Here is a 15746-nt window from a genome sequence, read left to right on the forward strand (position 1 = left end):
TTTTTTGTACTTGAAATTGAGACAGGTTGGACCAAAGACAACACTTAATGACTTATTTACTTCCCTCCTCCTCATGACCCATAATTTAGGGAAACCAAAAGCAATTGCACAGATTGCACTGGGAAAATTTTCACAAGGAGCACACTGAAAAGGTACATTTTTGCAGGATTTGCACAGTTGATGGCAAAATCCAGCGTTCAAAATCAACGTGCATGGAGAAAGGCAAATTTAACAGCATGTCATGTAATTTCGTAGCAAGACCCAAAAAAATTGTTGGTCCTTGCCTTAGTCATATTTTAAAATAATCATCACCAAATTAATAATGATCATGATGATACATGTATGAGCATCCCAATTGGCATCAGCATGGATCGAAACAGCCCCACCTTCATCACCCTCATCAGTAACCAATGTTGTTTCTGTCATCAGCAACATCTCGTTCAATTTATTGGGTAGAGAACTAATTATACTGTCATTGTTTCTGCAATTCATATTCATAATGAAAAATCAAATTAAAATAAATAGCAATGAGTGTGTAACAGCTGCACATACATTTTATTTTCTATTCATAATGCCGTAATTTACATACTGATGATAAACTGCTAAATATAATTTATTAAATAATTAGCGATTTTCCCATCTCATACGGTGTTCAGCGTTAATATTATTTTCATCGTACCTTCGACAGGAACACATGTTATTATTTTGCTAGCCTCCGGGCATGCTGCTGTGACCCAGCTCTTTTAAAACCTCCCCCGATGCTCTTCGCATCTAAAATCGTACATTTCTGATCATTTATAGAAACGTTCTATTATGCCATAAACCATAGCCCACTACTGTGTCTGTTGGCTGCAAAGGACATTCAGGAAACACATGAAACTGAACAAACACATGTGCAATCTACCTATGTTTGTTCTATGAAATTTGTATTCATGACTGGAAATTTTTATGGTAAAATTGCCTGCTGATCAAAAAATAGATGATAAATGGCTCTCTACTTGGCATTATACTACATTGGGTCTAACTCTGTATGATAATATGCAGACACGGGTAAATTTAGATCATCAAGTACCACACAGAGAAATTTTGATGCTCTCTAAACATGGAACATGTCAAATGAGCGTCTAATCTCTGTTTAATTTATACACATACTCCTACAAACTACAATCGTGGAAAAAAGATGTTGGAACACTTTGTACCATGAAATAAAATGGACCCCAGAATATTGTTCTTGTCATTCTATGCTGGTTTTTGTTGTCTGGATATCAATTAGCGCTGTAAAATGTACATGTATGCATTCAAACCAGCTCGCTGAAAAATTGTTGTTCAAATACACGAAGGATAGGAAACCTCTAAAATGTAAATGAGAATCTCGTCAAAAACTAAGCAAGAGCAGGCAAGCCATTCAATTGCCTGCATGAATGCAAACAAGATGCCTTAATTAAACCACAAATTAAACAGCACACATAATTACATAGTCACTCGCCCATAGAATTACTAGAAATCTGATGTAAATTTGATTCCAGGTCACACATTTACAGTAGCTTTGATGACACACTCTATTGCATATACCCGTGTATTTATGGAAATTGTTGATAATATCTACTATCTGTTTTCTCTCGTTGCTGTATTGTTAACTGCGGTGTTTAACTGCAATGGTATAGAAACCAGGAAGTGATCACATAGCGAAATACTCACCTTCGTGCATAACCTTTACCAGTATTGTTACAATAATATAATTTACAGAAAAATACTCAATCATATGATATCCTTGTGACTTGAATTAAATCTAGTACAAAGTCTAATGCACTTTTTAATCAAATCGACATTGTAACTTAAACAATTGGCAATTTTATTACATATTGACAACAATAACTGGAACTTGTTGTTGTTGCATTTGGTTCATTCCTTTTAAAACTTGTTTTTCATGACATTGAAGTCAAATGTAAAATCCCTACACTTTATATTGTTTAATAATGTGAATGAATATTCAAAAAGATGTGGTGCTTTGTTTGAAAATGAGTTCTAAATATGTAAATTATTGATCATCTTATTTATCATAAATAAAAGACAAATTCAACTTCAAGGAACAATAGGAGCTATTTCAATATATAGAGAAAATAGCTTTGATTTTATTAGCACAATTGACTTCCTCTTCAATGTTATAACAAGACAGACTTGACTACTGCACTGCTTCAAGAAACGTCCATTAAATTCTATAAATAACCTCCACATAATTTTTTACTGTAAAATACCTTTTTAGCCAATCCTTATGGAAAGCTGCCGATTATATTAATTTTATAAACTCATAAATTATTCATTTATCAAACTGATTAATATTCAAATTTGAACTACTCGCAATTGGGCAATATTGATTTTTAATTGTGAAATTGCATGCATAATCTTACTTTTCTTCTTTCTATATACATGACATAATAATGTAACTAACTAAATCCATTTAAATCTTATTTCCCATAAATAGAAAACAAATTGTTCTAATTGGTACATGTACTGAAATTTTTAAAAAATATTGAAGATGGAAGGATTAATAATATATGTACAACTGAATGTCAATTTATAATTATAATGCTTGTTGACATAAAAATCAAATATTGACATAGTTAGTACTGCATGCAATTTTTTTTGTTGCATAATTCAGTAATTCTGATCGCTAACAAGCGGTTTGGTGAGTTTTACTCCCAATACAGCTATCTGCATAGAAATTATTCTGTGGGACAAAATGCTGGTATGCAGGTATGGTATAATTGTGCATACACGATATCTGAACTCCTCCCTCCTCCACTAATTGGAATAAATTAACCTGTTAACTCTATTTACATGTATGTGATAAACCAGCGTAATGATGTTACCCTGTTACCCTACCTCTGCTGGTAACAGACCTCTGCTGGTATTACATGATTGAATTAATATTGGTGCATTGCTCCATATTCCGAAAGATATGATTTTGCAATAGTACTGGAAAGTAACACTTTACATTGGGAAAGCAGCTTTCATTTTAATATTTGGTCACTATTTTCAAGAATAACAAGAACTGTCTTTAAAAAAGACAATGCCACAGATGGAGATCGTGTCTCATAATTTTGCATTGATAAAAAGGGACAACCCCACATCATATTTTGTGAGGTTTTTTTAACAGTTGTCACAAAATTCAAAGACTTAGCACAAATCTAAGCATACAAAATCTGAGTATCTAGGCTAAAACTTTTCACTCTTTCATTACATTGACATTTTCATTATTGAAACAAAGGGAGAACAGTGCCAGTGAAACAAGGGAAAACAGTGCCAGCACATTGATTGGTCACCCCAGGTAAATAAATAAATAAATTAATTAATTAATAAATTAATAAATAAATAAATAAATAAATAAATAAATAAATAAATAAATAAATAAATAAATAAATAAATAAATAAATAAATAAATAAATAAATAAATAAATAAATAAATAAATAAACAAACAAACAAACAAACAAACAAATAAACAAACAAACAAACAAATAAACAAACAAACAAACAAACAAATAAGGAAACATTGTCAATCCAAACATGTTTACCTTACCATGTTTACCATGAGAATACTTGTTGTAGTATTTGTGCTTGATAGTTCTGGAGTACAACAACAACACTTTTTTGGTTAAACAGGTTTTATCTTTTTTAATTGATTGACCCAATTAGGTCAAACTAAAGGATTATGATTGAGCTACCATATTATATCACAATATATATCAGAAAAGAACAGCACTCTCTCACTTTGATCAACGCGACAACTCTGTTAATGCACGACATACACAGAGCTTTGTGTTCCCTTCATGAGCACAGCCCAACACTTTGACGCGTAATCAGCCAAACAGAGCCTACTTGTGTTTACGCTGTGTGCGCTCTCAAAATGTAAACAAGTGCCATTCTTCTCTGCCAGTAAGTATTTGCCGTAGAAGTAGTGATGTAACAGGATTAATTACCATTTTTGAATGTATTGCCCTGCACTATAAGTAGGCTGCACTCATCATCTGTCATGTATGTGTATGTATGCAATCATAGATTGAATTCAATACCGCTCTTTTCAAAGACACTAATGAAACATGCATGGACTCTGCATAATGTGAAATTTTACGAGCCACATCTTTATGCCCATTCTTTGATAAATCAATGGTGCGATGCAGAGTTACAGCATATGTCTAGTGCAGGGCAATACATTCAAAAATTGTTTTCACCTATCACTATTGTAATTATTCCTGTTACATCACTACTTCTACAGCAAAGAGCAAAACAAAATATTAAAAATAACATCATGTTATCAACATCTGAATTTCAAATCATTTCCCCATTTTCAGGCTGCAAAAGAGTTGCAATTGCATATTTTACAGGTATATAGGTGCGCCTGTGTGGTCAGCACACAAAAACCTCAACTTCAATTCAGGCCTGCGATTGTAGATAACAACAAAGCTACAGGAACTGAAATGTTAATGGGCTGGCTAGTCACACAACGCTGTAAAAAGCCCATTTGGAACAGCATACACTTTTATGTGCATGCCAGTGTATACAACCATCAATGGGTGAGCAGTAAACACTTCAAATTTCACTTCAAAATTTTCTAGATAATCTGGCCATCCACTTGAAATCCCTTGTAAATCCCTTAGAGCAAGACCCTATGCCATCAGTATACAATATTTTACAGTGAGTACTAATACATACTTGAAAAAAATTGACTTTTTGAAGCAAAAATCTGGATGTCATGTGCGTGAGAAAGAGATGGTTGGTTGGTGCATAATAAGACGGCAAATAATCCTGTGACCTGAACATAATGATGTCACTTGTCAAATCTCAGAGATCTATCAATTCTTTCAGAGATACAGGTGTGTTGTTTCGGTGATATTTTGCTTTATCTGCTATATCTAGTCAGACTAGTCTTGTACTAAGAGTTGCAAGCAATTCATCATTTTTGAGACAGTACTTATGAAACTGTTGCTCAAATGGGACCATGCATCCACAGAATGTACATGTTACAACTTAGTTCAACAATAAAATGTTAACAAATAAAACCCCACTCAGCAAGGTGTGCCAAAATTGTGTAAGAAAATAGTTCAAAAATGTGTTTGTACTTGCATGAAATTATGCAATAAGAAATTAGAATATAGATTTTCGGGTCTGGAGTTTCAGATATACGGTAGGCCTAATTATAAACATTTGCACTGTATCATGTAAATTGTAAACTCTGGACACTTTTCAGTTTAAAAAATCTCATTTTGTTATGCAGTCTACCAAGGGAAATTACACAATAGTGTTCTTTTCATTACTAGTATTATTTCATCATTAAGTATTGTTCTGAATTCTGATTCATCTCCAAAGTGTGTCTTTTGATTTTAATATTATACATCCATTTCATGCAAACAACCCTTGGGTGTTAATAATGACAACTTCAAACCTGCTGCAAACCCTGTTTTTACAGGTCCAGGGAGTTGTCAGGAGTCCCACCTATAGTTAGCTTTCCTATCATACTCGTGGCCAACACTTTTACCTGATACTTTCACACTTTTTTAATTCCACAGTGTTTCACTGATGGAATAAACATGGTGTGGAGCTGCACTGATCAAAAGTTAATTTATTTAGATTGAAAAATCTACACAGAACAGACTAGACTCTTACCGGTTCATCATTATCAATATCATGCATATTTTTGATATATTTCCCCAGCCAAATAACTTTGATCAATACAATTTGAAAAACAAATTAAGTGCTTCATTCACTTGCATCAAAATGTTGAGTTCTAACACACTTGCACACTATACAAAACAGCCACACTTGATTTCCAGGCGTGAAAAAATGATTTTAAAAATGACGGAAAAATGATTTCCCGGCAAGATAGATCAATTTCCCTCCAACAAAGCAGTATTTCCCAACATGTACGCCTTGTACAGTATTTCTTTATCCAGAAAAGCAAAATTTCCCTCCAAATGCCCAAATTTCCCAGCAAGGAGATTGCCAAATTGCCTATTTTTTCCAGGCCTGCTTGATTTCCACCACAAACCGTTAATTTTGTATGCAAAAACCGTACCTTGTTTTGTGTGTGTAAATGCAATTTTTGTCCTAAAATCTGACCGTACCGGTATTCATTACACTTGCCAGTGTAATATCTGTGGTGTAAACTGTGTAAAGATGTCTGAATTGCTCCAAGCATGTTCACACTTGGGTCAGATCTATGCAGATTATATTGTCACTTTTCTTTACAGTCTTGTTGCTGTACGTTAATAATATTTGACATTATGCCTGTGTCAGCATTATTTATAATCGCAAAAAAACCACTCATGCTAGGTTTAAATCTTTGTGTGTTTTACTCAAATTAATTTGCAAATTATGGAACCATACAGTGTACATGGCAGTGGCTCATCATGTGACTTAATTTTCCTCCTGTCAAGAACTGAAGTTTCCTGGAATTTGATTCTGAAGACCTGCCCTCAACAACGACAAGTTAATGCAGCTAGATATTATAATGATGAATATTAATGCTTGCAGGTATGGTATGTTAATTACAACGTAGGCCTACACACCACCAACAGAAAAATTAGCTCTATGTTTAATACTAGTGCTAGTGAAGTGATGAAATAAGAATTAGTCAAATGAAGTTGCTGAATGACTTCATCTTTTGGACGGCAAGCCCTTTTCATTGACCTTTCTAGTGATGTGGATGTTTTGAATGTTAGTAAGGCAACCTCTTTGTTACCTAAATCACTGGTACAATGAATAGAATAGACAGTGTCAACACTTGAGTAAGCTTGGAATAGAGCTATGACATAATCAATGGGCTATGTAAATAAAAAAGAGATCTTTCCTCCATTTTGGTTCAGCAAACACTATCACATGCCCACTATTAAATGAATGTCTTGGTGAACAAAATTAATGAATAATATTTTCACAAAATAATCTGTGTCCTGTGACAAAGTCTGGGTGGTGTATCCAATGGATGAGGCACAAAACACACCAAAGAGCAGTATACAAGAGAAAACTGGTTGTATAATATTTTTATATCATATCACATCCTGGTTTTAGTCACCACATTTTCCATTCTTTTTCACAAAAACTCTATTAGCATTTACTTTATTTTCCAAAGTCTTGTCCAAGTTGTCTGTCTAGGGCCTAATTATATATGTGCTTGTTAATATTATTACACAATATTTTTTAGGGGTGCTCTATAGAGGAGTGTGTTACATGTACAATGTACATGCCAATTTCAAAATATTATGAGAAGTAAACAAAGCAATATTCATGAGAAATGCAGAAAAAATAACTCTGGAATTTGCTTTCTAAAACAAAAACACCAAAAAAACACTAGCTACACGTACATGACCATGATGTTTACAAATGCTCACAGGTTTTTTTTCTTTTGTGGTTTGTTTTTGGAGACAAATTATTCCCAAAGACAGGTGACCTATCTCCGTTTTCCTGGTTTACCTTATTACAGGAAATCATGAATATTTTATCTATACTGTGACTGACAACAAGACAATGGCTGATTATTAAATCACTTTTAGTTTCAATTCAATGTCCATACATATTGACCATGTTGACAGAATGAGGTTGTAAATCTATAATGAAGATGAATACACATTTTCATACACATCTATTTTAGTCAATTTAGGTCTATTGTTAAAAACAACTTATCAAATTGTTTGATGTGTCCAGTCATCAATAAATTCTGCACATAGCTCTGCATACATGTAGCACGTTATATTGATTGCTGCGTAATGCCCTTTTACCTAAAATATGTGTGCCTAAGACATGCCCGGTCCGCCCATAGATTGAAAATGAAATTGAAGATTGCTTTTTTTTACCTTTTTCTTCCTAGAGTGATGAGTTTCAGTCACACTATAAACTGACACTTTAAATTTTATACAAAGAACATCTTTCTGCAACATGAAACAACACATTTTCTAGAATTGCAGGGCATTGAGCATAGTGTAAATAATTCCTTGAAGTGCCACACCTTTTTCTTCTCTGTGATCCACATGGTTTTTCTTTTTAGGAGGGGGGGGGGGCTTTTTAACAGATTATGAACTGTGTTATCATTAACTTTTCAGTTCTGAGGGTGCATTTGGCTTAGACTGCACTTTCTGGTACATGGTAGGCTGTTCCAGTCATTTGTAAGTGAAAATCAACTTGCAATGGTTTATGGGTCAATAAAGTATTGACCCTATCACAATGGACACCAGTTAGTTACAGAGGCCAGTAGGAAGTAACAAGTGATTTGTATTCATACTATTCAATGCTCTGATGAGTTGATCCACTGCTTGTCATCAATGCAATGACATACATACAAAAATATATCAATATTTTCTCAATATAGGTCCCTACATGTGGATCCCTTCAACCTTGCTTACTTAGAACTTATCAATTAACAATTCCTTGACATGTGAAAATGGACCTTGGCTGTATTTTTATGCAAAAGTCCCAAGGTGGGGACATCTACCATTGGAATGGTCTTCACTCTTCAGAATTTTATTAGGGTGCCCTGTTGATTTTAACAAGCCATACTGCCCATACAAAACAAAAAGCTTCTTTGATCAGCTGAAGTTCAATGAACTTCTACAACAAAACATACCCTTTAGGTTGTGTGAATGAGTCACCTGAAGCTGTGGCCAGTATTGCAAGGCCACAGAATTGTCAGACCATAGGAAAAATCGCTGGCATGGCATACTCCTTGGACAAGCATTACTACCTATGAGTATAGTATAAAGACCCCCCCCCCCCCACTTCCTTTACTTACAGTGCACCCTTTTTAAAAATGTATGCCCCTATTCATCCTAATTAGCCTTAATACTACACAAAAATATTGATCACCAAGTCCAAATTGAAGCGATTTCCTTTGTAGTAAACTGTGGTTTCATTGTGATGGTTTACCAAGACTACTTTGGTAATTAAAGCTTGAAGTCACTTGAAAGAGCGATTTTTCTGTATCATTACACACCATACATGTATTATGCTTAGTTGCGTACCTAGGCTATAGGTTAAGGTTCAATCATTCATGCATTGGTTCAATCAACTGAATTAGCTATCATTGGCTATAAAACTCACAGTTTTTCACAAGGTATTGATTAAATTTTTTTTTAAAGAAATTTTTATCTTCACTGTAAAATTTTTGTAAAGCCTTTTGTGATCTTACAAATTGCATGTTACTCAATTATCGCCAGATAGTTATTTTAAAACCAAATAGTCATCCTGTATCCTACCAATACTTGATGCACATTATTTTGCTTCATCAAGCTTGGGGTCATGAACCTGTGGTTTTTAGATGTGGTAAGTTTCCTGCTTCAGTATCTGGAACACAGCAGCGTCTATCACACAAAATGATCAATATTCCAGATGTTGGGACTACAAATCTCCTGTGCAAATCTGGCTGACAGTGTGACCTTTCTGTATGGAGTCTGCAAATCATGCAACAGGGTAGAAGAAGATTGGAGTGGTTCACTACACACATACATATTCCAATCCAGTACTATTTTACTATCCAAGTTTGTGTCTCCCTAAACTCAATTCAAGATGTTTAAATTCTTTCTTCACATAATTTTCAGATTTCATAGTAACACTGCCACACCAGTACCGGTATACATAATTCATGTGGGCCTGTCTGATTTTATTTTAAAAAGCACAATAGTTATTTAAATATCTTATTTAATCGTGCAATGAACAAGAACAACCTGTATATTAAAAAAAGACTTCATATTACGCTGGGCACATCAATTACATACTTAGTGTTGACTGTTGAAATGTGGGAATGTATGGGGAGGGGCAAAGTTAAGAACTGCCATACGTTGTAGTATAGGATTGTATTATATGACACATAAAGTTGGTGGTACTTTTTAATTAGGCCTATATTGAAATAAGTAACTGTACTACACTTTCTTTCAAACATAGGCACAGATATTTTCATCCAGATGTAGGATTTCAACAAGTAGAGCTGGCTTTCAACTACAATTTTATACATTGTAATGCTTGAACATGTTGAACACTGGTTGAGCCAACCCAGACCAGCTCAGCCAGGCAGTTATATCACTTTACCTCCACACTATGTTAATCATTGACAACAAAGTAAATATGAGCAATATACAGCTAGATCAAGAAGAAATGGCGATAGCAAACACAACTAGCACTTACCACCAGTACTTGGTGAAGGGCTCATGACAATATGGGTCCGCTTAGCAAAGCCTGCTTCACCATCACTATCCAACTCCAAAGGCCTTTTCCTAGAATCCCCTGAGTCACCATTGAGTCCCATATCGATGATTGGCTGACCCATAACTGTGTGTGCTAAGGGGTGGTGGTGTGTGGGGGGTGAGCCCCCGCCCAGCAGCAGCGGCGGCAGCTGCAAATTCGGCTGTCGCCATATTGAGGTGATGAGTATGTGCTTGTACTGGACTGTTGTTGATATCCCTAATGACCCACTCGGCAGGTATTGCTCCGTAGTACTCCAGCGTAGCAGCGTGTTTGTGAACTCCGTGATTCCGGGTTCAACACAAGGGAAAACGCGACTAACCTACCTAACCACTCACTCGAAAATAATATATACTCGCTTCTACTTTCCCTAACAATCCACAAAAGCAGACTCTCGAGTCGCAAAATTTCACACTTGGCGGCCGTGACAATCAACACGAAAGCCCACAACACTAGCGATAGACGTATCCCTGAAACACGGCGACTGATTTTACTATGTTCCTCAACAACAAGTAGTCGGCTGCCCAATGAACCCAGGAGAGGGCGGATTTGCAATCACGCAAAAGACAATGAAGTTCAGCAGGTCACGTGGAGCAGTGATAATTAATTATCACCCAAGAGTCTCGGGTGTATTTTAGGATATAAACAAATTGTTAACACACACTAGTGTCAAAGTCCAGCCCAACATTTCAGATACACGAAAGACAATAACCCTCAGCATCGATCCAAATTTAATCCCACTCATTATCTATTTTGTTATCAATTTACGACGAAAATAAATTCCCGTAAAAATATGCGGAAAGTTTATACCTTTGGGTTGCCAGTCCTCTGATCAAGGACGAATTTCATTCAAAAAATGACTATTGAAGTGCAGTGATTGTATAAAATTATTTCATTTCGCATTTCGTATAAATTATTTTTAATGATTTGCTTTGCTTGGGGTTGCGTCATTGTTTCTCAAAATCACTGCTTGTGGATTAGTAGCAACTGGGTTTTTTCATTCAGCCTATGTAGTTTATTTATTTATTTTATTTATTTATTTATGTATTTATTTATTTATTTATTTATTTATTTATTTATTTATTTATTTATTTATTTATTTATTTATTTATTTATTTATTTATTTATTATTTATTTGTTTGTTTGTTTATTTATTTATATATTTGTTTGTTTGTTTGTTTATTTAATTGTTTGTTTGTTTGTTTATTTATTTATAAGTTATTATTTATTTATTTATTTATTTATTTATTTATTTTCTATTAATTTTTTATGTATTTTTAAGTTAGAATGTTAGAATAGATGGAAGATCAGTCCATATTTAAACAGCTCTAAAGTCTAACATTAAAATTACGCTTCAGAGCTTGAGTAGAAGAGGCATAATGATAATTAGGCCTATATGTAGGCGCTTGATCTTACTCAAATATTGTTTTAAAATGTCTTAAAAGACATTTTAAAACAATATTTGAGTGTATCAACTTTTGTCAACTTTATAATCCAATTAACACATATATACATCATTTCATCTAGGCCTATTGGTGTTCAGCTAGCTGGCAAGATTTTGTAAGTTCGTTAGAAAAATCTGACCATGGTAGTACCACTGTGGGTAGTACGAGCAGGGATTTGTCTCATATCCCTGGTACGAGCTAGTACGGGAGCAATCAAAGCATTTGCCAGCATGGTCGAAGATACTGTGATGATAATACAATGAGGCTTTGACCCCGTTTACACCGTGAGAGCCTTAAGTCGAATGTGGTCAAAATTTGAACTCGACTGAGTCGTTCTATAATGACAAACTGCCGCAACTTTTATCAAATTAAAACTTGACGTTGGCAGCGCATTGTAAACGAACACATACTTTAGGTCTATGATAGAAGTTCACTTTGAGCAAGTGGTGTAAAAGTCACAGTCGAATATCAATTAAAGTCGAACGGTTCTTTTTGTGTAAACGGGTCATACGGTAGTTGATATGATTAGACCATGCTCAGTATTAAAAAATTTGAATAGTAAGATAGGCCTATAGCACCAAGCTAGTTGGTCACAAGGCCTACTTATAAAGAAAGAACGTGCCATGCATGTACCATTAAATTTAAAAAAAATACGTGTTTTTTCACGGCAGTGAAATGATGCCACTTGCACCCACATCTCATATGCACAGTTTATCCCTTACATATCCTGTGTCTTGAATAGCTATATAGCTCACCAACCATATGCTTTAAGAGGCTAGGAAATAATTCCTAATATCCTAAAGAGTCTGTCCAGGAGTAGGAATTTTTTAGCCTTTTTTAGAAACATGTTTACAATTGGCTTATAGCCATCACATGCTGACAATACACATAACTGATTGGTTAATCAAAACTAGCAGGGTCATTGGCCAGGCCTGATTACAAAGTAAACATATCATCATATAGAAAACTGTGCAGCAAGCGATTTACTTCAGAAAATTACTACATTGCACAAAACGAAGTCCATTATCTATACTCTATAGTTAATTGAATGTTAGCTAATGTTTATTGACTCTTGTAATAACCCATGCGTAGGCCTATAAACCTGTATAATATTGGTGTTCATACATATCCCTGACCCTGACAAAAGCTAGCAAGAGCAAGCTGTGTAATTATTTTGTTTACTTGTGATAAGATACAATTTTCTTTGTAGTTATAGCCACATTTGTTTCCTAGTATAGGTGACTTAATAAAATTCTGTTAAAAAGGAATGGGCGCCCAATGTGAGCTTGGTCGTGATGTGGTAAATTTCATGGTGTTTAGATTTGGTATTATTATCTCTTGCAAACCCGGTGACACCTCATTATAGAAATCAGACCTGTCGATAGCTTGTAAGAGGGGATAGCCTTTTCCAGGCACGAATTGGGCCATATACATGTATAAAGAAAGTTTTGCTACTTTGCAACGCAATAAAAACCTAAATGCAAAACGAAATCCTGCAGTGGCTCCCGAGGTGGCTTAAAAAACTAAATGCAAAATGAGGTTTTTAAAAAATATTGTTTTCCAGAGTCAAGACGCAGGTATCATTATTAAGCCTCATATCACTTATTTATTGTTGAATAAGTGCAGAGTAGGTTAGATATGAATATTGAATGTTAGACCAAAGTAGCTCATAGTACATGTACTATAGGGGGCCTACACCTAATCCGTGAACTTGTCTTTTTAAAGACAAATTCTTGTTTATACCGTAAAATGGGGTAACTTCGGTCAGCGGGGTAACTTTGGTCGGTATTTTTTAAATGGTCATATTTCGGTACAGCAATATTGGTTTTTTTTAGTCATATTTGGTGTCAATTTGTTAAGAAATATATTTGAAAGAAATAATAGTCGCTCATGTCCAATTTCCTCGAAATTTACGAAAAATCGGGATTTTTGACCAAAAATGAGCATTTTTTTAAACATTTTTTTCAGAAATTTTGCAAGGGGTCAAATGTCATAAAAACAACAACTTGCCCATACACAGCGAAGATCAATTTTTGTTGATTTTGTTTCATGGAATGTAATAGGCCTATACTCTAACCAAAGTTGCCCCAAAGGCGGGGTAAACTTTGGTCAGGCTATTTTCAACCCCTAGGGTACCCTTACAAAATTATTAAAAAATCTTTTTCAACTACAGTTCAGGGTGTAGAAGGAACCCTAATGTCATAAAAAAGAGTTAATTAGAAATATAATTGGTTTTGTTTGGACGCAGTGGTTTAAAAACTCTGAAAAGTGCCCAAAGTTCCCCCATTTTACGGTACTGAAGGGTAAGTATTAGAAAAGCCATGACAGAATATAATGCGCAAGATAAAAAAAAAGCTTATGGGAAATTCAAAAACTACTGAGTCTTTGATCCAAAAAGTACTGTATGAGTGAAACTTTAATGTCAGCTGAAGAAATGGCAGCAAATCACACCAGCTGGAATTAATTTATTGAGGGCGCCATGTCAACAGAGGAACAGCGTATCATCATCATCGTCATCATCTTGTCAAGAAATGACTTGTGACTTGAATTAGAATTTACAGTTCTAAATGGCTTTTTGAAAAATGGAAATATATAGGGCCTTATGTGATAGATATATCGACAGGAAAGCTGGAAGGAAAAGCTGACGATCATTTGAAAATTTTGAATGTATTAAAGCTATATACGCCCCCACCCAAAGACCTAAAGAAATTAGGTCTTTTAGGGAAAAAATGTCTATCTTCAATACGAAAGGTCAAATTTGTCAAATAATCGTCGGCTTTTCCTCCCATCTATACACTTTAAGTACATTTTATTAGATTTTACTTCGAGGTCTGTTAAATATGAAAAATAAAAAGAACATCAATTTTTAACAATTTGCCGTAACATTTGTATGTCGCCATTAAAAAAAAAAAATCAAAATTATTTGATATCAGAAGGATATTCCTCGTATTCAGAATGCAATTCGATGTCTGAAGTGCTCTCATGTCCCACAAAAATACTGTGCAAACACCTTTCTCGAGTCAGTAAATTAAAATCAAATTTTCTCAAAAACAGGTTTTTTCCAGGAATCTGCTATGCTAGTTGGATTCCTTGCATTGTTTCTTTTCTGAAAATGTTTATTTTTATATAGGCCTACTTCTCATCATTACATTTTATAGAGATACAATGGGAATAAAAATCAATATCTAAATATTAGGCCTACTGACTCGAGAAAGGTATCCGATTCCTTAAGGGGTGGGGTATGAACGTTTGGACAGTATTTATTGTGGGACATTAGAGCACATCAGACATATCGAATTCTGAATACGAAGAATGTCCTTCTGATATCAAATAATTTAGATTTTTTGAAATTCGCAATGTAGGCCTAATACACATTTTATTGCAAATGATTAAAAATTGATATTTTTGATATTTAACAGTACTCGAAGTAAACTTTATAAATCTGATGATTTATACTTAAAGTGTATGTAGGTGGGATGAAAGGCCGACGATCAATTGACAATTTTGACCTTTCGTATTGAAGATATGGATTTTTTCCCCCAAAACACCAAAAAAATTTAGGTCTTTTTGGGAAAAATCCATATCTTCAATATGAAAGGTCAAATTTTTCAATTGATCGTCGGCTTTTCCTTCCAGCTACATACACTTTAAGAATATATCATTAGATTTATAAAATTTACTTCGATGACTGTTATATATCAAAAATGTGAAAAATATCAAATTTTAATAATTTGTCATAAAATTTGTATTATATCGTGAATTTCAAAAAATGAAAATTATTTGATATCAGAAAGACATTCTTCGTATTCAGAATGCAATTCGATATGTCTGATGTGCTCTGTCCCACAAAAAATACTGTCGAAACGCTCAAAACGCTCATTCCAGATCCCTTAATCTAGCCTGAAAATCTGGTACCATTATTATTTTTGTCAATGTGGCAACTCTCATTCCTTACTGGAGTAGCGTGAGTCCAACAAACAATAAAATGAATATTCATGAGTATTCAGAGATTATTCTGTGTATCCCACGGATCCCATGAAATTGCACGTACATCGCAAGCACATCGAAAAGACGGGGCA

The 15746-nt window shown here is 34.4% G+C and overlaps 1 protein-coding gene across 1 annotated transcript in view; it reads right to left on the bottom strand.

Annotated features, from left to right (window-relative positions):
* LOC140153214 (RNA-binding protein Nova-1-like) overlaps window positions 1-10927 on the bottom strand; it is a 138246-nt gene extending 127319 nt beyond the window's left edge. Inside the window, 1 exon segment of the mRNA XM_072175899.1 lies at window positions 10166-10927. Coding sequence (XP_072032000.1) covers window positions 10166-10307 — 142 coding nt within the window. The 5' untranslated portion in view covers window positions 10308-10927.
* Window positions 10928-15746: the final 4819 nt, after the last annotated feature.

This window comes from Amphiura filiformis, chromosome 5, assembly GCF_039555335.1.
Source record: "Amphiura filiformis chromosome 5, Afil_fr2py, whole genome shotgun sequence".
Classification (NCBI taxonomy): Eukaryota; Metazoa; Echinodermata; class Ophiuroidea; order Amphilepidida; family Amphiuridae; genus Amphiura; species Amphiura filiformis.